Genomic DNA, 26,442 nt, shown 5'->3' on the forward strand with positions numbered 1-26,442 from the left:
CGTTGTGAAACACGGCGTTGGTGTCATCGAGTCGAAATGTCCTTAAACTTTGTACCCGTCAATAGTTCTTAAACTTGCGGAGACGTCAAGCGCACCCTGGGCCCTTCATCAGGCTGCGGTATTCTCGTAGGCTGACAAGGCCTCAGGATTTGCCAGTTTCAAATAGAGGCAAATCCCCGTTGGCTGAAGGAAACCACCGCAAAGCGTCACTACAAAAGGTGTCCCAGTCCACGCCGGCGAGCTCAGTGTTAGGAATTTTACTGGTTCCACACAGAAATATTTAATCAACTTCAGAAGCAACCAATGTCTGCTTTTTATGACACATACTTGACTTAGATACAGAATCCATAAGCAAAGAAACAAAGCGGCATTCATTGATACAAATTTGTTGAAACCAGACTCAAAAGCATATCCAGCATAATGCACTTTAAATTAGTGGACTGCAGGAATTATGAACTCAGGAGGGTGAGGATGGTTTTAGTGTTTTGGAGTGCTCTGTAAGTGAGCCCAATCCTTGTTAAGCTTCTGTTTTTACATGAGTAAACAGACTCCTCAGCTACAGATGTAGTGGAGCCACCACAGTATCTCTCTCACTTGCACACACGCTTCTACCCACAGAAAATTCTTATGGCTTGAAATAGGCATCCTAGCTCGTCCTGTTTGCATGAAAAAGGCTTTTGTCAACTTGCTCCCTCCTTTTTTTTTTATTTTTTTAAATATTAATCTCATGGCTTAGTATACTTTCAGGTAGAAAGTAGAAGGAAAGATTGTTACAAAAAATCTTCATGTAGTGTATATAAACAGTATCAAATAATGTAAACATCACATTTCCTCCCCTGGGGTATCCACACTTCATTCTTGTCTCTTCATATATTCATTCACCATAATTCCATCCATTCATCCATAATTCTGTAAATGCCCGGTAGGTAATCAAACATATTTTCTTTCATTGTAATTAGGTATGCGCCCTAAATGTCCTTAAAACCAGAAAGCATAACAAAGCATTCACCTAGTCATTTTCATTATTCAGGATTTCACTGGATATTTGTTTTCATTGAAAACTGGATTCATCATATTATCCACAAATTATTAATTCCCTCTCTGATCAACTGTTGCAGAACAGCTAAGGAATCTGTTACAAGGATTAACTGACAAATGTAGGCACTTGGACCTGTGGTGATCTTCAACCCCTTCAATGCCCTTCAACACCAAAATACATTTGAAAAATGTCAGCACATCCTTTTTCTTCTAAAAAATGATATAGCTGCCCCAAATCCATATGATTTCCTCTGGCACCATGTGCATCAAAGCATTTTTCCTCCAAAGTGGAGAACTTTCTTTGTTTCTGAATCTCAGCATGTCCTCCACCTTCCAAAGAAACATCTTCTCTGTGCCGAATGAGAATTCTTTTCCACGTTAATCTTCTTACTCTGAAAGCAATTGGAGAAATATGAATCTGTCTATAAAATAAAGACTGTTTTAGAGAATACCATGAAATAGCTATTATCACAGAAGCCAACAAATTCCTTCTGTACATACATCTTGGCAAAGATAATGGTTCCCTAGCTGGTCACAGAAACACTACCCACATGCAAACACTCCCATAAGCAGGAGCTTGTTTCTTTATATCTCCTCAGGATTCAAAAACCTTAATGTTATTCCTCACAAAATAATTGGTGACGATATGGTTTTGATTTCAGTGCTCACTTCTGCCCTGCCTGTGCCAAGAATTCTCATACTCTCTTAGCTGTTATAATCAAATTACAATGTTCATTTAGTCTGCACCACTTAGAAGTATAAATGATGGGAGCAGAATAAAACATGAATGTAAAGCGATATAACAGCACACATATCTAACACGACCGGGGTATTGCAGTCTGTTGTTATACAAGTGAAATACAGAGGAAGATATAAATGTGCACCATGTGGTACTAGTAGCTTTGATTGCTGCAGCCAGCAGTACAATGGGTATTTAGAGCTGTAAATACCTTATGATAAACACAAATACTTTGCAGACCTTTACAGGTTGGATTTGCCACCTTCTGGCCACACATACAACACGAAAAATGCAATATTCTAACTATTAATGGCATTTAAATACAAAGAAAAACTAACCTTGACCAGAACTCTTCACAATTACTTTGTAGACCTTCTACACAAACAACACCTGGTTTCCCTGGCATGCAAAACCCTGACAGAGAGAGCTCCTTGGCCCAGTCAATAATATTCTTTCTCTTTTGCTTGTTGTAAATGTGATGACTATAGATCCACAATCGAGTGAACGTGATGACTTCTGGCTGCATGGCATTTGATGTTGTCACCAAGGAAGATGAAAGCTCTTTGTCAATGTAAGCAGCTGCATGGTCTTTAACCCATTCCCTTGCACTCAACATGCAGGGCTCACCACTGCAGTTTTGCATCAAATATGTTTTTAGATCAGAGTTCAGGTGAATCTGCTGAGAGCGGCTTAATAATGATGACCTAAAGAAAAAGAAAAATATAAATGCAGTGGTAATATGCTTACAACTTAGCACATTTTTCAAACAGTTTTACTTCAAGCAGCCAAAAAAAAAAATCAGGCCGTATTTAGATGGTATGCACTTGCTATTAATAAATTTAAGTCACATTAGCTATGAAAAGGTCTATGCTAACTCTTGAGTTCACATATAGTACTACCAATCTGTAAATCAAAATAAAGAAAAAGGTACTTGAAAAGTAAGTATGGTGGCTGAACTAATTTCCTATAATATGCAAGGCCATTTCTTTAAACAGAAACTTTCCAATAAAAAATAACAGAAGCCTGGGAGTAACAGCATTTTGACAAGGGAAGAATAAGACCATTAAGTAACCTGTCATTCCTTTAGTTAGCGTTAAGCCTAGTCAAAATGGACAACAGCCTCTCCCTTGAGCATCAGACCTATGAACAGTATCTACATATAATCCCTCTGTACAGAAGACGGCACTCTTCCATGCTTTTCTCATTTTCCTCACTTATTTGCTGAGGACACCAGAGAAATCATAACCTTGTAGATTTTTCTTCAACACTGTTGTCCATCTGGCTTAATTAGACAGTAAACTATCAAAAAAGGACTGCTTTTTCCTATTATAACTGTATTTATGTAGTACACAATAGGTTCTAAATGTTTTTATTAACTGTCCTTTTAATGCCATACCTCACAGTAATTTCTGGTAGAACAGTTGGATATTTGAATGGTAAAGCACAGGCCATAGAGAATTCCACCTAAAAACAAATGAGCAAATGTTCAGTTCAAGTAAGCCCTAAAATCCTACAAAGTAAAAATGAGTAGTAAAAAAAGAAGGTGTTTACAATACCATAGAGGCATTAGAGACCTCTGGCTTTACGTTCAGTATAAACTGAATTTTTGAAGATGGCATCTCTGCAGAGTCATTTTCAACAAAGTGTTTTAGTTCTGCTACAGCCAGCTGGTCAGTCACAATGAACTCTTCCTCGTAAGGAAACATGCTAGACAGTAAATCTAATTCTGAAATTTGTATCTCAGCTTCTTCTCGGTTAGTCATTTCTGTTGTTTCCTAAGCAAAGAAATCAGGGAAAAAAAACAGGGCTTGAATACGAGACAAAGTTCATTAACTACACCCATCTAAATCATATTAATCCCTATAACCAAGCCCATCAAAACTAGCTCGTGTGTGTCGGGCAGTTAGGAGCACGGAGATACTCTGCAACAGTCCATGAGGTTTCCATTGGCCTGAGACGGGACAGGTCGTGGTGCTGAGTCACCAAATCAACTTCTTTCTGGCAGGGCCGCATGCTCAGGGCGCTGCCGCCTCCACCGCGCTGGCGACCGCAGAGGCGGACATCAGCGCCCCTTGGGAGTCTCCACCGCCCCCCCGAGCAACCCCGGCCCCGGCGGCGAGGGGGAACCGGAGGCGCCCGCGCATGCGCAGACCAGTCCCCATGCCCGTTCCCGTCACTGCCCTCCCCTCGCCGTGCCCTCACGGCCCCACAATGCAGCGCGCCGGAAGCACGCATGGCAGCCGGAGGCCGTCGCCTCAGCGCCTGGAGATGAGGTGAAGTTGCCAGGCTGCCCCAGGACGGAGCTATGCGCCACCAAGCTCTTGGCCCCGCGGCGCCGGCAGGTGAGGGACGGGAGCCCCCCGGTCCTGCCGTCGCGTTCCTGCCACCGCGGCTGATCTGCTCCCCCCGCCCCGCGACTCACTCCTCCGGCGCTCCGCAGCCTCCGCTCCGGCCGGGACACTCGGCCTTCCCGATTGGCTGCGGCGCCTGTCCGTGAAGGCGCGGAAGGCGGGCGCGGGCCAATCGGCAGCAAGCGAGGAGGGGCGGCGTGGTGGGGTGCGCGGCGGGGCCGCGGCGGGACCGGGCAGCACGTGGGCGGCGCGGCCAGGCCCGGCTCAGCCCGGCCCGGCTCGGCCCGGCCGACGGGTCGGGGTGAGCGGGGCAGCTGGGGGACGAGTCGGGCGCCCAGCCAGGCTGTGTCGAGTCCCGGAGCGCCGCTGCTCCCGGGATAGGGATTATGGGTTCCCCGCCGGCGGCAGGTGCCCGGTGGAGCCGCTGGGGCCCGGCCTGCTGCCTGGGGCAGGCGCCCGCCGCGCCCCGCTGGTTTCCCTCTGCGGGCATTTTTCCCGGGTCTCCGTCTGACGCAGGTGCACTTTTGGTCGTTTGCGGACTGCTCTGTCTTACTAAAAAAAAATAAATAAAAATAAACAGTCGTTTTATTGCTTTAGCTATTGGTCTCTGCAGCACTTTTCCTCGTGTGGGCTGTTCGTGGAAAAGGCTGGTGAAGAGCCTGTCAGACAAGTCTGTCCAGGCACAGCGTGGGTTAAATTGACGGCTACATCAGTTCGTGCTGGCCTGCCTTCCCGGCAGGAACGAGGTCAATTTGGAAAGGATTTTAACGGTTTAGAGTTGTTAATAAAATATTGTAGCTTTTTTGCGGGAAGATGTGCTGTAGGGGCAGTTTGTTGGATGAGCTGTCATTTCTTTTTCGGAACAAATTGAATGCTAAGTTGTAAAAGGTGATAATTCTACTCTTGATGAAGTGTCTGCCTACTTGTCACTTAACATCTGGGTAGTCTGCCCTAAAAGCATGCTTTGAAGAAGTTTTTCATACAAAAAGTCCTCTGTGGGTATCCTGCCTAAACTCTTTACAGCTATGTTTCTGTACACTTCTCTTGGGCTGGCTTCGGTTTTTGGCTGTGGCAGCTTGAAGCGGGCGACTGTTTGCTGTGGCCAGTGTGCTGCTGAGTACAAGCTAAGAAATGGTTTTGAAAGGACAAGTGTTACAAGTCAGACTTAGTGCTGTGCTAACATGTTTACGTGCAGCATGGACAGCGGGGTTAGGCCAACCTGCAGAGACTCAATTTTGATCCCTTTTAGCTTGCGTTTTTTCATTGTATAGCATATGTCGATTTTTAAGTTTACCTGATATTTTTGAATGACCTTGTGTGAGCTAAGGCACAGGGCCTTACAGGGACTACAGACTAGAAGCTAAAAATGCCCTACCATATGTGCAGTAGTCAGCTTTTTGAAGGCAAGCAGGTGGCTTAGGACTTTGTAGTGGTAGGTCAATCTTGTCTAGAAGGGTCTACAGAAATTCCAAGTAATAGACCCCATCTGAACTATTTGCTTGGTATGTTGGGAAGTTGATGATAAATCTCCCCCAGTGAAGAAACAAAACCCGTAATTTCCGTTGTCTGTCTGTTTTCAAATACATTAAGAGTATTTGTGTGTGTGTCAGACTTCATCAAAGATACAAGGAATTTACAATAAAGAAAATCAAAAGATTGTAATTGCGAATAACTTCAAGATTTATTTGGGACAAACCCAATTCTTTTTCCTAAAATCCCTGTGCTATTAGTTAAAGTACAAATCCTAAGGGTTTATAGGATTTTTGATACTTAAAGTTTCCTATCCTGTTCTTTTGTGCAATGCTTTTGATTTAAGGTTTTAAATCATTTGGTTTTTATAATTCACACTGTGATCTTGCCTATACAGCAGTTACAATTGTTTCATGTTAAAGTATAATTAATTTCTTTTCCTTTGAAAATGTCAAATTAAAGCAAGTTAATTCACTTCAAGGGACATCTTGGCCGTAGAAATAATTTGTTGTTTAGCAATGAACAATTAAAACCAAAACCTACTTTCTAATTTACTATTTTTATTTTCCAGGTCACTGTTCCATGTAGGAAAAATTACAGGCTACAAATATGGGAAAGAAACGCATCAAAGGCAAAGCTGCACAGTCTGATGAGTCTTTGGATACACTGGGTATGTTTCCTCAGAGAAGTCTGTGTTCCTAGTGTTTGTTTTAACCTCATAGAGGGCTTGAAAACTCATTAGTGTTAGAAGGCCTTTACATTAGTCACTGGCTTTGAAGTCTCATTTACAAAGTGTGGGTTTGTATAATTGAAACTGAGATCTACCACAAAACATTAGTTTTGCTGCTTTAAGTATGCTAGAAAATAATAATCCTGTCCTGAAAACTGTATTGCTGGTTTTCAAGCAACTCGGATGCACAGTTCTTTACTGATACACGGATCTTATTGAATTGTATAAACTTCCTCAGAATTTAAAGGATTTGTAGAGTCAGCGACTAAGTTTATCATGATAGGTTTAAGTAGCATTTTCCTAATGAAGATTTTTCTTGCAGAAGATTCTCGCTTCAGCAAAAAAGATTGTGATTAAAATATTTCTGTGAAACCATTTGTCTTTACACTAGCAACTAACTTAGTACTGGCGTCAGACACCTCAGCTTTCTGGTCATAGTGCTTTTTGCTTAAAACCTCTTTCTCGCCTTCTGTTCCTAATAGTTCCTAATTCCAAATAGTTAATGTTATCCTTCTAGTTGTACTGGATCTCACCCTTGTGTTGAAATTTGATTTGTTACCTTGTTTACCTTGGTTATTCTAGCTCTTGTTTCTGCTTGTGCTGTGTAGTATTCTCGTCAACCACCTTGTCTACCAGGTCACAGATTGAGTCTTGTCCATCTTTTCTGTTGATTCTGACTGGAGAAACAAGTTGAGCCATGCTAATGTAGCTGTGAGAGTTTTAGGCAGGAGGCTCGGTGTGATGGCCTGTTTATTTTAAATTCGTCTACTCTACTTTGGTTTCCTGGTTGTCCTAGTATTGTGGTAGCTTCTGTCTCCTATGGCTTTTTAGGTTTTGGTTTTGGTTTTTTTTTGTTTGTTGTTGTTTTTTTTTTTTTTTCCCCTGGAGTCAAGATCAATGTCTGCTGTGACTTCCTCACTTTTCTCCAGCAAAGAAATCAGTTATGGTGCAGTTGCTGATGGCATCTCGTTTCTTTGGCTAAAAATAAGCTAGGTTACCCTGGCAAAGTCCTGTAAAGTCACAAATGTAAAATAAGACTGATCATTGTGAATTCCACTGTAATAGTAGTGGCCAATATGCAAAAGGTTTGTTTAAAAAAGACAATTCCGAAGTTGTAGATGAAGCTTGTGCTTTTTTATAAAGGCTTAAAGAATCCATCTAAATATCTGCATTTGGCTCATATTGGCTAGCATTTTTACTGTGCTAAAATCCTATAATTTTGGACAGAAACAGAACCGTAGGTACAAAGCTTTTCACCTGTTTCAGATCATGCCAAGAAAATGTTGCTATCTTGAGACTGTAATCTTGCATATGGTCCTCAACGAAGATAGATTCAGAGCTGTATGCCATCCGAGCAATAAAAATACCTCCATAGCAAAGGACTTCAGATAGTTGAATTATGTAAACAGCTATGTAATTCTTCTCAATACTAGTTTCACAAAAATGTGATTTTTTTTTCTTTTTTTTTAACATATTAAGTACATACAGCATTTTTCTTTTAGCATGGGTTTGTTTACTCTGTGCTCTTTGGCTTTTAAGGTAACTTTGTACTGTCAGATATTTGACCCTGTATTTACAAATTTTGACATTTGAAACTGCAAATAGTGATGAATTGTAGGCTGATGATGATGTATGTCTTGGAAACTTACACTGTAAAAAAAAAAAAAAGGCAGGGAGGGAATAAAATATGTTCCTTGCTTTTTATTTAGAAGAACTTGAATCAGTTTGCATGTGCATTGTCTGTCAATTGCAATTTCTCTGTATGTGACTTAGGCTTACAGACAGCTTCTCTTAGTGCAAGTGACAGTGTAACCAATAACCTTAAAAATTAAACAGAAAAGAAATAAGATAATTAAACTGCTCTTAGCGACACATGCCCATTCTTGATGTAACCATTCTTAGCAGAGTTTAGTTAAATAGGTGGAGTTCACACGAGGTCCAGAAGGTACATCTCCATGTAGGGTGTAGTATTGTACTGCAAAGTGACAATGATATAGATAGGATGACTCTGCCATTTTTTTTGCCATAGTCTGCTGCATAATTTCACTGAGGCAGCTCAGCTGGAAGCATAACCTCCATAATCTCCACTTTTATAGGCCAGCCAGGTGCTGCCTTGGTGACTGGGAACCGTGGCAGTGGGCTGTGGCTGCTCCCTGGGAGGTGTGGGAATCGTAACGCCACAATAATAGAAGCCCACAGCCTGGCATAGTAGGTAGGTTTGTATCCAAAAGTTTTGTCAACTTCTCTGACTAGATGTAGAATTGAGCAATACCTTTTTATTTATTTTTTTTTTTTAGTAATGCAGTAGTTTAGGATGCAGCAATAATATCTCTGGATTGTGAATGGGGGTAACAGAGGGTGTCTTTCTGATATGGCTTCTAAATTGTCAATGTTTCTTTGACTCTAGAAAGGCTATCCTAGCTTCTGGATTGCTGCCTGTGTCTTTAACATTTGCATTTGTTACGATACCTACATCCTTCTTGTGCTTTTTATTTTGTAGAACCTGTGTGCAAGCATATTCGTAAAGGATTGGAACAAGGTCATCTGAAAAAGGCACTGCTGAATGTGGAATGGCATGTTTGTCAGGACTGCAAGGCAGACAATAAGACACAAGAGAAATCTGAGGAGGAGACTGATGAAAGCCCTTCGATATGGTTATGTCTCAAATGTGGCCACAGGGTATCTCTTGTTTTGTTGTTAATTTGTCTTGCTATCTTGCGGTGTCTCATAGTGGAACAAGAGAGCTTCTAATTAAACTCTTATATTCTCTCTTTTTTTATTCTAAAGGTGATGCTACATAAATGATTTTATGTACTGTACTGTAATTAAAAAATGCCTGTTCTGAATTGCAGATAAAGTACTTAGAAGCTTGGCACAAAGGCATTTAGCAGGCTTAAGGCTAAAACACCATTTTGAGGACTTGTTTTCTTAGAAAGTCAAAAGTATTTTGCTAAGAAAATACAACTTGTGTTAATCCTTCTGATTTGTGATATTTACAATAACATCTTATGCTCGCATTAGTTTACTAAACTTAAAACTCTGCACGCTGAAGAGGTTTTTGTTCTGTTCCATTCTTCAAGCTGTTCAAACTGGAATTTGTGAATTAAATGCTCAGTCCCTGAGCAACTTTGTAGTTATTCTGTACCCAGTAAGCTACCTTTCTCTTTGCAGAAGTAAGTGTCTTGAAATAGAGACCCATCTGTTCATCCTATTTAGTTTAACATAGTTAAACAGTTTTCATTTTAATACTTTGTTTATACTCTGACTGTATGTATGTTTCATTAATAGTCAAGTGGATTTTGTGACACTTCTGGTTATCAACATTGTAGGGCTGTGGCAGAAATTCTCAAGAACAGCATGCTTTAAAGCATTATACAACGCCAAGATCAGATCCCCATTGTTTGGTTCTCAGTTTGGACAACTGGAGTGTGTGGTGAGTTTGTCAGGCAATAGTTATGAGACATAGCTAGAGGGCAACAGAGGCTGGGAATATAATTTGAGTTTTCTTTTCTTTGTGAATTCTAGGATTTATCTCGATGTATATAAAGAATTTTAACACACAAAAATCCCAGCAGTCTTTGCTGAGATTTGCTAAATAAATATTACTTTATTGCAAAATTCATAACTAGAAAATGTTCATAATTGCAGTTGAAATCGACCAACTAATAAATGCTGTTGACTATTTTTTACTGCTTTTGCTTGGTCAGAATATTGACACCTGGAAACAAATGTTGGTATGTAGCTCTAAATCTTAACTTTCAGTCTTGGAAGAAGCTCCTTTCTGATATGCACTTAGTGAGAAACTTATTTACTGAGAAAATAAAAGTAATTATAACTTCTTAATACCACATGTATAGTTAAGAGGCACAACTGTAGAATTACAAGATGCTTCTAGATCAGCCAATACAAATTCCATCTCCCTGGTATTATGTCCTTCTCTTAAAAGGAATAGTATGTTACTGTATAAGGGGCTACCTTGATTTTCTAAACTGTGCTGTACAGAAATACTGTGTCTGACATAAAGAGTTTTCATTTTGCTTAGTAACCTTTTCTTAAACTTACTATTTGTCATTATGTTCATTTTATATAACAATATCTGTTTACTTGATCATATTTAACACATGTAATGATCAGTATTTTTATTGAACTCTAGGATGGAAATGGACGTTATTAATAACATGTATTCCTAATGAACCAGTAAATTTCTTTTTGTGAATTTAAATTAGCGTTAAAATTATGGTTTTCAAGTGCTTTATTTTCTCTCCTAAAACTTACATAGTTTTTAAATTAAAGTACTTGCAAATGAGAGGAAGTTGTCGAAGCAAGATGTTTTCCTTCCTTCTAGAATTTCTTGATTGTACAGACTAGCACAAGAAATTAATCAGATTAATATATTGGGCATAAATTATTGTTATAAATTAAACCTACAATCAAGAAATGTATTTCACAGTAGCCTAGTACATAAAGGCAAAAGCAGTTTTGATCAGAATTTATTAATGCTATGCATATGTGAATAAATCTCTTTATGGTATGCATGCATATGTGTTTGAAATTGGATTTGATATAGTACCTGTAAACAGTTAAAAGAATTGTTTTGCACTTGGAGAGAAAGAGGAGAGTTCTAGTAATTCATTAAGTTCTGTGGTTTGGGTTTACAAGTGCTATTGTGTGCATTTTCAGTACTGGTATGACATAACAGTTGGATCTACTTTATGTTTTTCCCCCACTGGTCAAACAGCCATCGCTGGAAAAACTTATTCCAATTCCTTGATTCCTTCAGGGTTACCTCCACAATTTTTGATGGATGAAACGTTATGATGTTAAAATTGCCCATATTATTCCAGGAGGGAGAATGCCTGTTTTTATAATTAACCAGACAGACAATAAATATGTACTCAGGGATCCAAAAGTTGAGCCAGGTTTTTAATGAGAATACGAAGAAATGTGAAAATTGCAGCTAATTCCAGGGATGCTAGAGATTTAGGGAAGTACTTTGCTACAGACTTCTGCTTTTAATATCAGAAAATAGTTTGACTTACGGTAATCCTGAAATCTGCTAAATGTATTTGTGCCTAAGAATTGTAATTGGTGTGCTTCAAAGTGCAGAAGTATTTGCGTTCTCTTCAATACCTTTGTCACTTCTTCAAAGAGCTGTTTGGGCAGAACTACAAAATCGGTACATATTACTCTTTCAGCTGTATGTGTTCTGGCAGAATTTTACTCTTACTTGAGCCTTTATCACTGCAGCTTCTCTCACAATTTTGTTTAAAACGGATCAGTGGCCTAACCATGTGCTTTTTTTGCTCATAGAGGTAAATAGGTTTGTATCAGGAGTGGAAGAGCAAATAAAAAGTGTGCAGGAGTAATGGGGACACCAGTTTATTTCTTATCCAATTTAAATTAACAAAGTACTTGCTTGGCTAAAATACTCAGAATATTTTTTCATGCCATAACATTCGTAAGTCATTTCCTTTAGGGCCTGATATCTTAGTTTCTTCATTTTGGCAAAATTTTCCCTGCATTTATTTTTCTTGCAACAAGGTTTCTAAGCACATCTTTTGAGAATCTTATTTAGATTTGTAAATTGCAACTTCCAGTCACTGAAATCATTTAGTAGAGATAATTTTTAAACTTTTTATTTTCTTGATCAGAATTAGATTGAACTCTTCTCTAAGACTTCTAAATCTTAAAATAAATCTTGTAATTTTATAACTGTGTAATGAATTGAATCAATCAAGCAAAGAGTTTAGGATTTTTAACCAGTAGAAAAAAAACAGGATTAATTGTTTTTCTTGGGGGGGGGTGGGGGGGTGGAGACAGGTGCTACATATGCGATAATGAAGTTCCGTATAATACTTCAACCCGATTGGGCCAGACTGTGGATTATGTTAGAAAACAAGTTTGTATTGACTCATCACGTACAGGTAAGTAATTATAGTATACATACAGTAAATCAGAAGGTCCCTTGAATGTAGGAGACAGTTCTGTAAATCCAGAATGTACACAAAATGAGATTTACCTTTTGGAGCCCCTTATGGTAAAGTAAAAAGCTAATTTCTTCCCCCCTGCCCTTTTTTGTTCTCTGTTAGAATTCTGATAGCATAAGTAATGTCCTAGGCCATGGACCTAATTGGACCAGGATTTTGCTCAGTGTCCTGTGAACTTTTACAGCCCAGAAATACAGGAATAGGAGGAAAAAAGTACAATTTTACTGTGACTTTTTTTTTAAATGTGACATTTGGTTGTTCTGTGAGTAAGGAGTTGACTTTCAGTACTTAGGAGTGCTGTGTTTATTCATCAGTATTGCTCAGTCTGTCTTGACATCTGCAGGAAATTTGTCATTGGTTAAGAATAAGGTGATTTGATTTTTTAAAAGTATTTTTGTAGGTATTTGTGAATGTATCAGCTGGAATGACTTAAGTCTCCAGCTGTTGCAGTGCATTTCCTAATGGAAGGAGTATACAAGAGAATTCATCTGCTGGGTCTGTACATTTAGTATAGGTAGCTGCAGTGCATTTAGAACTCTCTAAAATAATGTGTTCAGCCTGCAAGCTACCTGCAAAACTTGGTTGTTTAAAAGGAAAAAACCCAGCAAAAAACCCCAGTTTCCACAATGGCAAAACTGGTTTTGTACAAGACATTTTCACTAGAAAAGTTGGAAAAATTTGCATATCAGAATAAATGCTGTAACTCATGGCTATCAAAAATTCTAACACCATCCTACACTCAGGTGAAGTCATAGCCCCCTTGGGAAATAGATCACAACCACCCAGCAATGCCAAGTGCCTGTCTCTGAATATTTGTTCAGGAAGCAGCTGAGGTTTTCTCACAGGGACCAGAATCTTTGAGTGATTTTGGTCAGGCGTTCCCAGATATGTAGTTTCTTTACGTCTAATATTTGAACTTCATATTAGTTGCCAAAATTTTCTTCTCGGGTTTGAATTGGAAAATGGAGGAATACCTGGATGCAGTTGTTGTCTGTTTCAGGTGTTCTGTCCATTGTCCATCCATCTGCAAAGATTGTATTGTCTGTTTTCCTTGCTTTCTCTGAGGTGGCATTACTTTATTTTAAAGTTCATCTTGGCTCACAGCCCTATTTATCAGAAACCTAATCAATAGTAAACTACCAAACTGGCAGAACCAGTGTGGGTGTTGTTCTGAAAATTACCTTGAATTCCCTTACGGTTTTATTAAACAGGTCATTGAAATTTTGAACTCTACCCCAAAGTACTTTTTGGGAAAAAATATTTAATGTATCTTGAAGAATATAAACCTTCTCGGTTCATCTGTTTAGGTTCATGAAATGAACATGAGAATGCTTTGACAGTGGGAGGCCTGTGCATTTCATTTCAGACAGTAGTGCTGTGTCAAAAGGAATATTATCTCAGATGCCATCTTGTTAGATGTTGCATAAAGCCCTAGCATAGGTGATTTTTGCAACAGGAATGACATTTCAGATAACTCATGCAGAGTTTCAGAGATTGTTGGTATGAATGGCTTGTGGGCCAAGTGGCATGTTTAAATTGCATGCTGATCTGGAATGGCATTTCAGGGATTTCTTGCTATTTCTTCTTTTGTTTATTTTTTATCTCCTGTTACCTAGTCAGTTTAAGAACCTAAATGAGTAGTGTTACATTTATACAATTACAGAATTAATTATCGTATGTTTAAGTTTTAAGTAACGTAGATTGCTGCTGCCTGTAGTAACTTTCCTAGCCCATTCCCTGTTACTGGGTTAATATGTGGTATTTTTTTTTATTATTTCAGTAGAAAAACAAGAGAACAAAGAATTTGAAAATAAAAAAGTGGAAAAAGACAGCAAAAATGAGCAAGAAAAAGAAGTCTCACTGAAAGAAGAGAATTCTCGTTCAAGTAGTAACTTGGAAGTGACTGTGAAGGGACTTAGTAACTTGGGGAATACATGTTTCTTTAATGCAGTGATGCAGGTACAGTAGTTACTGCTGCTCTTAAAAACTTTGAATAGCAAAAAAACCCCAAACCAGCCCACGAGAACCCTGCCCCAGTATTTTATAATGACACAATTAGAATGTCATTTTCATCTGCTAAGAATGATGGGTTCTTTCTAAAAATAGTGGGTTGGCCCAGAGAAATATGAAAAAATGGCACTACAGGTTCAGACTTGCTCTAAGGGAGAATATAACAAACTGCCTTGTCTTTGAGGGACAGCATCTTTCACCAATGTAGATTAAGCATGCCAACTTCCTAGTTTGGTAAAAAAAAGTAAAATAGCCTGGCACATCACCCTTGCTGACGTCTTAAGATATAAGAAATTAATACCCAGACATCATGGGTGTTTACTGAAACAAAAATGTCTCTCTCAGCAACAGGAAATCAAATTAAAGTAAATACTAACAGGATGAGCACATTGTCTTGTGTGTCTTGCTCAGCTAAGTGTTTGGATAGAATAAACTTGCTCTTTCATGTGTATTAAAACTTGTGTGTAACCTTGTGCTCTTTGGCTCTTGATACTGAAGCTTTACTCAAACAAAATTCCCACTGTACTTGCAGGTTTTAGTAAACTGTTTGATTTTTATTTTTTAAAAAACATGTTTTAAACCAAGCAAATATGCAGACTGCATTTTACCTTTTGATTTTAGAAAAGTGTGTCTTTAGAAACAGACACTAGTGAATACTGTCTAGAACAACAGTATATTTAGGGTTTCTGCAATCTAAAGTAATATATACAGAGGACACTTGGAAGTCCTGTTAGCTATATGGAACCTTTAACTGTTAAACACTGTGTTTGGGAAAAATAAATTGTTACTAATCTGATTGCTACAAATTCCATGACCAGTGGAACTCAGCTGCCCTTCCTCTTGTTTCATAGTTACCAATCATTCTTTTTCTTTTATGTTCTACAGAATTTATCACAAACTCCAGTCCTGAGGGAGCTGCTTAAAGAAGCTAAAATGCCTGGCACAACAGTTAAAATCGAGTCACCCGAGTTATCCATGGTATATATGCTTCGACCTCTGTAGTATTTCTTCCCACCGTTCCAATCTGTTAGAAACAAAGCAATACTCATCTCTGGATTTTAAAGCTGTTTCAGCTAAATACTAACAAGATTAAGAAGTAAAATCGGTGGGAATTTTACCATTGAATTCCATAAAGCTGCTTCTGATGGCAGCGGAGGTATTTTATTTAAAGTGATAGAGCAGTGATTCAATACTCTAATAGTTGTCATCAAAGGAATACTTACATTATGATTAAGTTATTTAAAGGATGAAAATGTGTAACGTTTGCTATAGTGTCACTTGTCTAAATGCAAAATAGGAAACTAGGCGATGTCTATAGTGCTAGTTTAAATAATGCATCTGTCATTACAGTTAGGGATTTGCATGGGAAAGAAGGGTTGTGCATTTTAAGAAATTGTATTTTTTTCCTAATAAAAGCAAGAAGTCCAGAGTTGCAACTAAGCAATGAATAATTAATGATTCTTAGCCCAGTGTTTTGGTATCATCTCATGAGAAACCATGTCTTGACAGTTTTTGTCAGGTTAACTTACTGCCATTTTGCAGTTTTGTGTATTCTATCTTATAATAATGTTTTATATGTTTTCACTTTCAATGAAGTGTTTAGATAAGGAACAACTTGCTCCAGAAGGATCTGTCACAAAATTAAGGCAAAACAACTTTGTTGCTTTTGTTTAAAACAGGAACCCCAGCTGATAAAACTAGATCAGCCAGGTCCTTTGACATTAGCCATGTATCAGTTCCTGACAGAAATGCAAGAGACAAAGAAAGGGGTAGTCACTCCTAAGGAACTTTTTGCTCAGGTTTGTAAAAAGTAAGTATCTGTACAATTGCATGTCATAGTGAGTATAACAAAAGTTTGTTAGTTATTTAAAAAGTCCATTAGTTGTTTAAAGAGGTCAGGTTTCTCCCAGATTTTCTTGAGCTCACATCACAGCATATAAAATTTGTATAATACTTAAGTTTTGAAGGAAGAGGATAAAGAGCAAAATACAAAGTAATAGAAGTAAAATGAAAGCTATTCAGTGACATATTCTGATTAGCTAGCTTCATATTTTTAGAAAATACCATATGTAAACACTTGTTGCTTTTATATACATACATGTTTGAGACTATCCTTTTGTGTCTGACGTGAATTGTTTTTACTTTGTCCATCTCTAAGTTCAGTTATACTTTACAATTACTGTTTCATTTACAGAGCAACACGATTTAAAGGTTATCAGCAGCAAGACAGTCATGAATTGCTTCGTTATTTACTTGATGGAATGAGAGCAGAAGAAATCCAAGTGAGTGCTAATTTCATAGTTGTGCATACCTTTCTTTTTCATACCCCAGACCAAGACTTTTTCCTCTGCTGAGGGGAGAAAGAACGTTGCCCATAACAGTTTCTTGAAGCGTGTTAGCAACAGAGCTGTAGAACTGGACAGCCTCTAAGCAATGGGGTTGTGAAGGAGCAACCACTGGTATTACTAGTTTCACTTAACAAAACTATTCAAAGAAAGAAGTTTGTTTGTGGCTTATATCTCTTACATACATTGCACACACTGTTTAGGTTTCTAACATAATGATATTTTCTGCCTTTTTGGAAAGCAGCGTACTGGTTATTCTCTATGCTTTTCTAATAAAATCAAGTAGAAGCGTTCAGTTTTGCTTGCTCTAAAGGTCTTTGGTTAATTCAACGCCTGTAATACGTTGTCCTTCAGAAATAGATTGATTTGTCCAAAACTTCTACAGAAAAAAGTGGGTTTGGAGTATATGTAGTAACCCTAAAGAATGTCTTAATTTCTGGAATGCCTGAAAGTTCATTTGTGGAAATTCCTCTTTTTTTTTTTTTTTGACAGTTTTAATTTGGGCAAGTATTTCATCCTTGGACTGATTTTTCTTACATACCAATTGCAGCATTATGGTTACAAGCTGTTTCTTGGTTGATTATTTTTTTAATATCAACAGGAATTATTTTGTGTCTCTACAGGCATTTGTGCTTTTTGTATTGGTTCTCTTAATTGGTGAAGATTAAACTTTTTCCTCCATCTGAAATGTTTTATAAAATGAACTAGTTAACTGAATTAATTTAGGAAATTTTACAGCGTGTATTTGTTTTGAAAATTTCAGCAAATAAGTGTTGGAATACTGAAGGCACTGACTGACTCTAACAAACAAAATGAAGAAGAACTTAAAAAGAAAATTAAAGGTAAAATACATGTTACTGATGTAATAATTTAAAATATTCTGTTTCACTGAAGTACACAAAGTAACTAACAGCTGAAAGATACATGGTTAACTGTACAACTTTATGCCATCTCTTGAATATGTGTGTATCTAGAATATAAAGCTCAATAGTGTTAGTGTATTTATTTGAATGTCTTACTGAACTTGATGGCGTTTCCTTCTTAACAGTGTTGATTCTATAGACATTATACATTAAAATATGTTTGGGTAGTGTTTAATCATTCAAATATTATGTAAGAAAATATTAGCACATCAGTGTAATGATTTATTTAATCCTAATAGTCCATTGTTACTTAACAGTGGTATAAAAAAAAACCCAAACAGTGAACAGAAGAATTTTTAAACTTTTCAACATGACTTACATTAGAAGATGAAGACCAAGTTTAAATTCAGACTATGTGCTACACTGAAAATATAACTTCAGGAAATTGGTTTTGTTTGTAGGGCACCTATACAGACAAAAGTTGGTGCTTGTTTTTTAGGTTCAGACAGTTGAGTGAAGTCCTGAGAGAAAACAGGAACTCTTACTGGGGTGCAGTACTTCTGAGAAAATGGGGAAATGCATTTGAGTTGAGAAAGTGCTAAAGGTGTTGATTCAGTCAAGGTGTCTTCTGCAAATGTGTTTTTGCCTCCATTCCTTTGATGTATGAAAGAAGCTTAATTTAAGAATCTTGCTGTACTTCCTGAGGAAACTAAAACACGCCAACACATTCCGTCACACATTTTGCATACTGTATTCTTTTTTTTTTTGTTTGGTATGCCATAACTAAATTGGTTGCCAGTGTAGTATATGTCATATTATTAACTTTACTATATATTTTGTCAATTCTTAGAATATGAAAAGAAAAAGGGAATACGAAGTTTCGTAGATCGAATCTTTGGTGGAGAATTAACCAGTATGATTATGTGTGAGGAATGCAGAACCGTAAGTAAACAAACTGCCTGCTTTGGATAGTCTAGAGCATAATTTTATGTAATCTGCAGGAGAACCTCAAAGTAACTATATGTAGAAATAAGTGAAATTGGAGAGGCTTGCTTCGGCTAATACACTTCTAAGAGTTGATCAGCTACATGCTTTTTAAAGAGTGGCATGATTTGGCTGGAATCTTTCTTCCCTTATGTTATAAAACTAATCTTTCAGTTCAATTCAAAAGCCTTCCAGAAAAAGGTCAGCAACAGCAAACTGCCTCTGCCAGAAGAATTCACTCTCAGATTCGTAGTAAATGCCTTCCTGTGGCACAAATTGTAGAGTGAATGAATTGTTCTGCTACCAGCAGTATGCTGCCAGGGGCCCTTTCCTTTTTCATCAGATTAGGTCTTTCCCTTTCCCACACTGGAATGACCATGGGATTGACAGGAGAACAGTTAAGCAAGAAGGCATTATTGGGATAATGCATCCTGAGAATGAAGTAAGTAAGGATATTAGTGAGTGGGCTAGATGAATGTCATGACAAATTGCAGATATTGATCTCATAGGCCCTAAGCTGAGTTCTAACATTCTAGGCCACTAGAAAACTGAAGTTTATAATAGTATTTCTTGCTTATTTCGGTTGTAATGTGACTGCTAGATTTTGGTCACGGATAGCTGTTTGTGAAGGTAGATTAGCTGTGTCTTACATTTGTATGCACACAAGAAAGCACACATTGAATGCAAACAAGGCTATGTACAAATACGCCTATTGACAGCCACCCAGCTGCTTCCAGACAAAATTAAATTGGACTCTTGAATATTAATTTTGAAGGTATCCTTGGTCCATGAGTCTTTCCTTGATTTGTCACTTCCTGTACTTGATGATCAGGTAAGAAATTGTACGTGCTTGCTTTTTGGCTTAGTTTTTGTTTGCTTATATGGAAACACCTTTATTACATAATCATTAGGGAATGAATTTATGCATCTTTCTAAATGTCTCTTTTGAAAGTTAAATTTGACGAGAAAGATAGAGGATAAGATTTTCATGAGAGTAATTCCTGTAAGTTGTGGCTCATAAACTGTCTCTGGAAAATCATTGATAGTCTATTGGTGATCTTGCTGCTTTGTCAGTTAATGTTTCTAATGTAGAGATTGGTTTAGGGAATAATCTAGTATATTCCAGTGTTATCTCACTATTGTAGAAGACTGAGTTGCAAAGAACATTTCCCAATTCGTCTTCACGGTTGTAAAATGGAACTAAATTGCATGACAGTGATGGGTACATAGTGGTTGCTTGAATGCTGCTTTTTTTTTTTTTTTTCATTTTTTCATCCATTTGTCTGCACTGAGTGCAAGAATATTCATAATATTGAGGTTATAGAATAAAGCTAAGAAATGTTGGTAGGATAGTATGTAAATATTTATTTGATCAATGTTGGGTTTTTTGATCAGTCTCTAGACACTGAAAATACAGTATTTGCTTTGGGTTCATATTGGTAATCTGTATATGTAATATTTCAGATTTGTTATGTAGCACTGCTCACACAAAAGCTAATGAGTAAATATTGAAATGAAACCCCTTCAGCCAAAGGGATCATACGTCTTCTGCAACAAACAAGTTTAATTTTAGCAGAAGCAAACAAATTCTGTGGCATGCAGTCAACTGAAAATGTCTCCGCTTGTGTAAAACCTTACTCTTTCAGTGCATTTAATGAGATTGACATCTGTTAGAGCCAAAGGTAATGTTGCCCCCTTTTACAGGTTCAGAATTTGGCCCTTGGTAGCCTTACTTTTTCATATTGTTTCATTCTGCAAGTCATTGTTTTCGCATGTAGTCCCTCTGGAGTAAGACACCTCTTTTGTAAACATTAGGGTGGCATAAATGAGTTAGTTGTATGTTATAGTCACTAAAATGGTATCTTGAGCTGAAAACTCAGATAACATCTTATCCCTACAATTTTCTTTGGAATACTATTTTGTTATTCAGGACAGTAACATTTCTACTTCTGTGGTTGTTTTGTGGCTTTTTGTTTTTTGTAGAAAGTAAAAATTACAAATGAGAGAAATGTTAAAAAAAACAAAGAAAAGGAATCTGAAGATGAAGAGGATAAAAACAATGACTGTTATCTTAAGCAGAGAGATGAGCCCCCTGGTACAAGTAAACACCTTCAGAAAAAAGCAAAGAAACAGGCCAAAAAACAAGCCAAGGTTGGTTTTGATAAATATTTCACTTTTATTAATGAAGTTCTTGCAACTGCTGGTAAAACAAATTCTTTTTGCTTCCTCAGTTTCAAAGAAGGAGGAGACAGCTTAGAATTTCTCCTCACTCAAATGCACAACTGAAAAGACCAGTTGTATCTATGTCTTTGCTATTAAGAAGTTACATGTTCTCTTAAGAGTTGCTGTGCTAGGAGCAAGCTAATACCCAGAGGAATTTGAAATTTATGTTGCCTGTCTGAAGTAGCATTAATTTGTATCAGACAGCTGTTGTCCAATCACTGATTGCAAGAGTGTTCACAAAACTTTAGAATACAGACATAAGAAAGGATTATGAGGATATGAAGGGAATCATTAGCTGTATTTTGAAGATACTGTGTAATAAGGAGCAGTGGGAACTATATCTGAGTGAGGGTAAATTCAGTATTGGTTGAATTGATCACCTCTGATCATTAAATTATAGATTATTCTCCCCCCTCCTGCCCTTTGTGTCTGTGGCATGCTACAAGACTTTCGATTAAGAAATTATAAATGTCATTTGAACTTGCTCTGTTTTTTGTATTCTTGTATATTATGTATTACAATTTGCAGAGCCAGCGCCGCCAGCAAAAACTTCAAGGAAAGGTGCTTCACTTGACAGATATCTGTGCAGCAGAACAGTCAGAAAAATATGTTGAGTATAACCAAGAATCAGAGACAGAAATTAACTCTGAAACTCCTGATGTGAAGCAAGAAGAGGAATCACCAAATGATCATCACTGCTTAACTGAAAAAGACTTGAGTTTACAGGGAAATAATACAGAAGTTCAGAGCATGCATGAAAATACACAAAAGCCAGAACAAGAGTGTGTAGAAAATGAATCTCTCATGGATCTCCCTATGGAAGGCTTAGATTCTCCTATAAAGTTTGTCAATGGCGTTGACAACCTATCTTTGAAAGATGAGGGTGATGAAAATGAAGATGAGGAAGAGCTTGCTACTGACTTTTCAAAACTACACTTGGGTGCCAATGCTGAATCTGATACAAGTACCTTAGATGACCTTCAGACTGTTCCCATCAAGTCCTGTGAAGTGTCGACTGAAGATCCAGAAACAGCATTTTGTACTCTTGCAAACAGGGAAGATCTGAACCCAGAAGAAGGTTCAATCCATCACTGTTTGTATCAATTTACCCGTAATGAAAAACTTACTGAGACCAATAAACTACTCTGTGATGTATGTACACAAAGACATTATGGACCAAAGAAGAACATAAAAAGTATGACAAGTTACCTTTTAAACGAAAGCTTTAAATATGTCCCTGTCTCCTGCTTGGGTGGGTAAGGGAGGGAATGTCCCTAAAGTGATGTTTGTGTAATTTTGACTTGGATCAGTTGAAGTAGTATTCAGTAGGTAGGTTGTGAGGACCTCTTTCACTCAGATTAACACAAGTAAGTTCTTAACTGAGCAGAATAGTAGGCTTACAAGCTTGGGTACAGAATACTGCAGGACTGAAAAAGAAGAGTGAACAAAGAGGAGTGGGTTTGGGGGAAGGGAAAGGGCATTTCCATCTAAAAATTCTTTATGTGGATGAATGTAAGGAGTAGCTGTTTAGTAGGTGACTCTTTCATCAAACATGAAAATTCTGCTGTGAAAGTCATAGGGAAATCATGTTGGTGTTTGCTCAAAAAGGCCAATAAAAGCCACATGCAATGTCTGCCTATGAGAGTTGTAGAGAACAAGCAAGAATTCATCCTGCTTGTGCTCGCTGCTCAGATACGTTGTGAGCGGTTACTTTTGTGATATGGGATCTGCAGGATGGCAGCTGTTGTACAGTTCATCATTTAACATGTTTAAAAGGGGAATGTTCAGTTTCTCAGTTGTAGCAGATGACATTACAACAGTCTAAATAGTGAAAATAAAGAAATTCTTGCTGTAACATTTGTTTAGATGTTAATCATTGGTGGTTTTTCTTTTCTGCAGGTGAAAAGAAGTATGTTTATACTAATGCCAAAAAGCAGATGCTAATCTCTCTTGCTCCTCCAATTTTAACTCTTCACTTAAAGAGGTTTCAACAGGTGAGTAGCAGGCTGATACTACAAAAGAGTGTATGTATATGGTATCAGTTTAATATGTATGTATGTACATAATACTAGTTTAACTTGGAACTATGTTAGCATATTTTCATTTCCTATAAGCCTGTTTTGGTTTGGGTTTTTTTCCCAAGGTTTGGAAGGCAATGGTGTGCAGCTTTGGTTTTTGTGGTCTTTGAGGAGTTGGTGTATATTTTCTTGAAAGAATATTCCATTAGTTATCTGGAGAACACTGTTTTGTGATCTTATCTGCAATCTATCCCCTCACTATTGTTACTGTTTACTGTATTAAACAGTATCTTAGCATTAATTGTTTTCTGCTACTGCAGCAGTTTATGGACTCTTACATTTCAGTACAGGTAGAATAGGATCCCTTACTAAATGAATGTAATAAATAGGTCAGTAGAATTGGAAGAGAGGATTACAGGCCTTACTGAGGGGGCAAGGTGGAGAGGTTGAATGGAAAGTGATGCAACTTAAGTCTTACTTATAAACACTGAAGTGGCTTACCTTTTTTCCAAGTTGTAGGAAAATATTTAATTCAGGGCTTTATCTTTTCAAGAAAGAAAGAGGAGAGGAATGGGGATGGGAGACAGTGTTGCTGCTTCTAGGTTTAAAGCTGTTCAGTATTTTGGTCCAAATACTTGAAAAATAAGGGAGGTGACTAGGTGAAAAACAATTTCACAGAGAAAATGGAAATGTATAGCCTATTCCAAGGGACTGTAACATGATTAAGGAGATAATATTTGTCATCTTCTTGTTTTTCCACTTTGATACTGGAAGATTATTTGAATAAGGTGGGAGTAGAAGTTACATCAGTTTTGACCATATAAGATTAGATCCTTGGACATATTACAATATCTGAGAAGCAATAGGTGTCCTTATAGTACATTAGAGCTCTTTCCACTTTTGCTACCACTAAGTTACCATAAGAGCGAGTTGAAGAGCTGTCTTAACTTGTGGTCCAGTGCAGCATGTTGGGGCAAGGAGGTAATGCTGGGAAAACCTTGGGCCTTGGGGGAAAAAAATAAACAACCCAGTGTTGCTTTTTCCCAATTTTGTGTAATGTAAAACTAATTTTGTAGTGTCGAAACTTTAACCTGAAATATTAGTGACTGAGCATGGTTTTAATACACTACATTTTAACATTATGGGGTTTTCCTCTACTTTGTCTGTTTAAGGCTGGATTTAATCTCCGGAAGGTTAACAGGCATATCAAGTTTCCAGAAGTGATAGACTTGGCTCCTTTCTGTACAGCTAAATGTAAAGTAAGTGGGAAAACAATCAGATTGCTAAGCAGCTTAACTGTGAAAGGACAGAATCTTTGAAGCTTGACAAACATTCTGCAGATACTTTGTGTGATAATATGGGATAACTGGCAAGTGCAACTTGTACTTGAGCCAGTGTGCTTCCACTGATCATAGCTGTAGTGCTTGCGTGAATCTGTAATGACCAGCTTCCCTTTCATCAGCAAACAAATCAAATGGAAGAGTTTACATTCTAGCCTTGTCCTAAACTTTTGCTTTTATAGAATGTGACTGAAGGGAATACCAAAGTATTGTACTCTCTCTATGGAGTTGTTGAACATAGTGGAACAATGAGGTCTGGGCACTACACTGCTTATGCTAAAATGAGAAGTATGAACAACCATCTCTCTGATCTTGTCCTTCGAGGACAATCTCCTCAAGGTAAGTAATTAGAAATATTTTACAAATTATTTCTTACTGCGGAACAGTAACAGGATTGATTGCTTCAATTCTTTGCAATAAATTTTACTCTTAAATTTTTCCTTTCACAGCTTTAGAAACTGAACCAGTAAAAGGGCAGTGGTTCCACATCAGTGACACGCATGTACAAGCTGTGTCTGCATCAAAAGTGCTGAGCTCTCAAGCCTATCTCCTGTTCTACGAGCGACTGCTGTAACTCATCCGAGAAGCCTTCTTGTACGTGCAGCCATCTTCATGTGGTCTGAAAGAAGAGAGACTTGCAAATCATGTTGTTAACATGTTGGAGCTACTGTATACAACTGTGGGAATATTCTTAGACACACTGAGGTGATTAACATACTTTTTCCAGTGTTTTCACTACTTTTAAATAAAAGGGTTTTTTCAAAATTACAGCTTTGAGCTTCTGTTGAGTAATTTGTGTGTTGGCACAGACAAGCAATTGCTACTTTTAGTTTCCTGCAAGTGCTGTGTATCTTAGTCAGCAGTGCTCTCATTTTAAAGGGACCAGCTATAATTTTGAACTATAGTTATCTCTGCTATCATCTGTTCCATGTGTATTTTAGAACTGGGTTCCAAGCGTAAGAAGTTGTTTCTTCCTACACATCTTAGAGCTGAGACAAATTCAGCATCAGCTCTCTTTCCATTATTGGTTTATGTCCGACAGAGGACCCTCAGTTTGCAAACTCTCTAGGAATTCTTTTGCATGGGAACCTTACGTTGGTATTTTGGCAAGGCTGAGAGCTCAGATGTCTCTCCCTTTGTGGAGGTTTGAACTCAGCCGGCAGCCAGACGCCGCGTGGCTGGCTGTTCACCTCCCCGCCTCCCTGGTGAAATAGGGGAGGCACAAAAAAGAGAATTCGTAGGTTGAATAAAAAGAAAGAATTTACTAAATATAACAAGAGAACAACAGTAACAATAGTGAGTCCAAAGAGAAACGGGTAAAATGCAGCAGCAGCTTACTGAGTGTTGCAACCACCCCCCCACAGCAACAACATGGCCTGATGCAAGAGCCTGCCCACCTAAATCCCTGGGCATGACATCACGTGGTATGAAATACTCCAATGAAAGTTAAGTCCATCCTGGTTGAAACCAGGACACCCTTTCTCTACAGCCACTCCAGGGTAGCCTTTCTCCACCAAAGGGGTAAGAAAATTGGTCCTAGGGTGACTTGTAACTCTGAAGTTGTCTTTTTGATAGGCTAGGCTTTACATTGGGTGTCACATAAATAAAATCTTGGCTCTTCCATGCTAGAGCAGCAGCTGCTTACATTCAGTGCATTTTTCACCACAACCTTACTAAGAAAATGGGCAGTCTTACATGTTCTTGTTACCCTTGCAGTCATCTGCAGTAGCACTTGTGCAGCTGACTATATCAGTATGCCAATCCTTCTGAAAACTTGCTGAGTTTATTTTTCAGCCACACCAGCAACTGACTATAAAGTGAGCATTAGTAAAGCAGGTGTATGGCAGCCTTATTTAGGCATAAGATAGTTCCAGACTTGATTTAGCCTTCCACTCCCTTCTGGCTATGAAATAGACTAGCACTGGCAAGAGTAATAAAAGGATTCATTATTGAAGTGGCTTGAATTTCAAGTGCAGTTCTCCTTTCAAGCTACTGAGACACACAAGCTGTTTACTTTCCAAGAAGAGTCTTAACAAGGGACTTCAGTTGAGAGATTCTATCGCTGCTCAGTGTTTATTTTAAGGCCATTAGAATGAGATGCAGTTCACGGCTGTCAGGCTGCCATTTTGGTAGCGTGGAGACTTGAAGGGTGAGGGTGAAATAAATGCATGTAACAAAACCAAATGTAAGCATGGACCAGAGCCCTGCTGCCATACTTAATTATTTCAACATTCATTTGCCTTCTTGCACCCAAATACTGGGTAAGATAAGTAAGAGCACAAAGTGCTGCAACAATTACAGACGATGCTTCCCTGCAGTTGTGCGCTCCCCCATCGCTGTACTG

General features: G+C 38.0%; 2 protein-coding genes across 6 annotated transcripts; one reads left to right on the plus strand and one right to left on the minus strand.

The window, feature by feature from the left end:
* Positions 1 to 242: 242 nt before the first annotated feature.
* On the minus strand, positions 243 to 4,482 carry RWDD2B (RWD domain containing 2B). The gene is made up of 5 exons (XM_074814056.1): positions 4,200 to 4,482; positions 3,334 to 3,552; positions 3,174 to 3,241; positions 2,116 to 2,481; positions 243 to 1,430 (listed from the first exon to the last, which is right to left on the minus strand). Exons 2-5 carry the CDS (start codon positions 3,538 to 3,540, stop codon positions 1,193 to 1,195), a joined length of 879 nt encoding a protein of 292 aa, XP_074670157.1. The 5' UTR covers positions 3,541 to 3,552; positions 4,200 to 4,482; the 3' UTR covers positions 243 to 1,192.
* Positions 3,981 to 24,863, plus strand: USP16 (ubiquitin specific peptidase 16). Of its 5 annotated transcripts, none has more exons than XM_074814030.1 (19): positions 3,981 to 4,119; positions 6,170 to 6,268; positions 8,829 to 9,007; positions 9,658 to 9,761; positions 12,149 to 12,252; positions 14,096 to 14,274; positions 15,211 to 15,303; positions 16,005 to 16,135; positions 16,520 to 16,607; positions 17,434 to 17,512; positions 18,384 to 18,475; positions 18,861 to 18,959; positions 19,293 to 19,349; positions 20,501 to 20,668; positions 21,269 to 21,935; positions 22,640 to 22,734; positions 23,931 to 24,017; positions 24,281 to 24,437; positions 24,548 to 24,863. In XM_074814030.1, exons 2-19 carry the CDS (start codon positions 6,208 to 6,210, stop codon positions 24,670 to 24,672), a joined length of 2,565 nt encoding a protein of 854 aa, XP_074670131.1. In that variant the 5' UTR covers positions 3,981 to 4,119; positions 6,170 to 6,207; the 3' UTR covers positions 24,673 to 24,863. The 5 variants fall into 5 exon arrangements, with proteins under 5 accessions (XP_074670131.1, XP_074670139.1, XP_074670142.1 ...); XM_074814038.1 differs by having other exon boundaries at positions 14,099 to 14,274; XM_074814041.1 differs by lacking the exon at positions 18,861 to 18,959.
* Positions 24,864 to 26,442: the final 1,579 nt, after the last annotated feature.

Source organism: Strix aluco, chromosome 2 (assembly GCF_031877795.1).
Source record: "Strix aluco isolate bStrAlu1 chromosome 2, bStrAlu1.hap1, whole genome shotgun sequence".
In the NCBI taxonomy this organism is placed as follows: Eukaryota; Metazoa; Chordata; class Aves; order Strigiformes; family Strigidae; genus Strix; species Strix aluco.

Excerpts from the sequence above, each read along its gene's own strand:
- RWDD2B (XM_074814056.1), bottom strand. The coding sequence starts at position 3,540 with ATGACTAACCGAGAAGAAGCTGAGATACAAATTTCAGAATTAGATTTA. Across the intron at positions 3,242-3,333 it reads AGGTCTCTAATGCCTCTATG|GTGGAATTCTCTATGGCCTG; the intron begins GTATTGTAAACA and ends ATTTGTTTTTAG. Across the intron at positions 2,482-3,173 it reads CTACCAGAAATTACTGTGAG|GTCATCATTATTAAGCCGCT; the intron begins GTATGGCATTAA and ends CTTTTTCTTTAG.
- USP16 (XM_074814030.1), top strand. The coding sequence starts at position 6,208 with ATGGGAAAGAAACGCATCAAAGGCAAAGCTGCACAGTCTGATGAGTCT. Across the intron at positions 12,253-14,095 it reads TATTGACTCATCACGTACAG|TAGAAAAACAAGAGAACAAA; the intron begins GTAAGTAATTAT and ends TTATTATTTCAG. Across the intron at positions 16,136-16,519 it reads TTTGCTCAGGTTTGTAAAAA|AGCAACACGATTTAAAGGTT; the intron begins GTAAGTATCTGT and ends TTTCATTTACAG.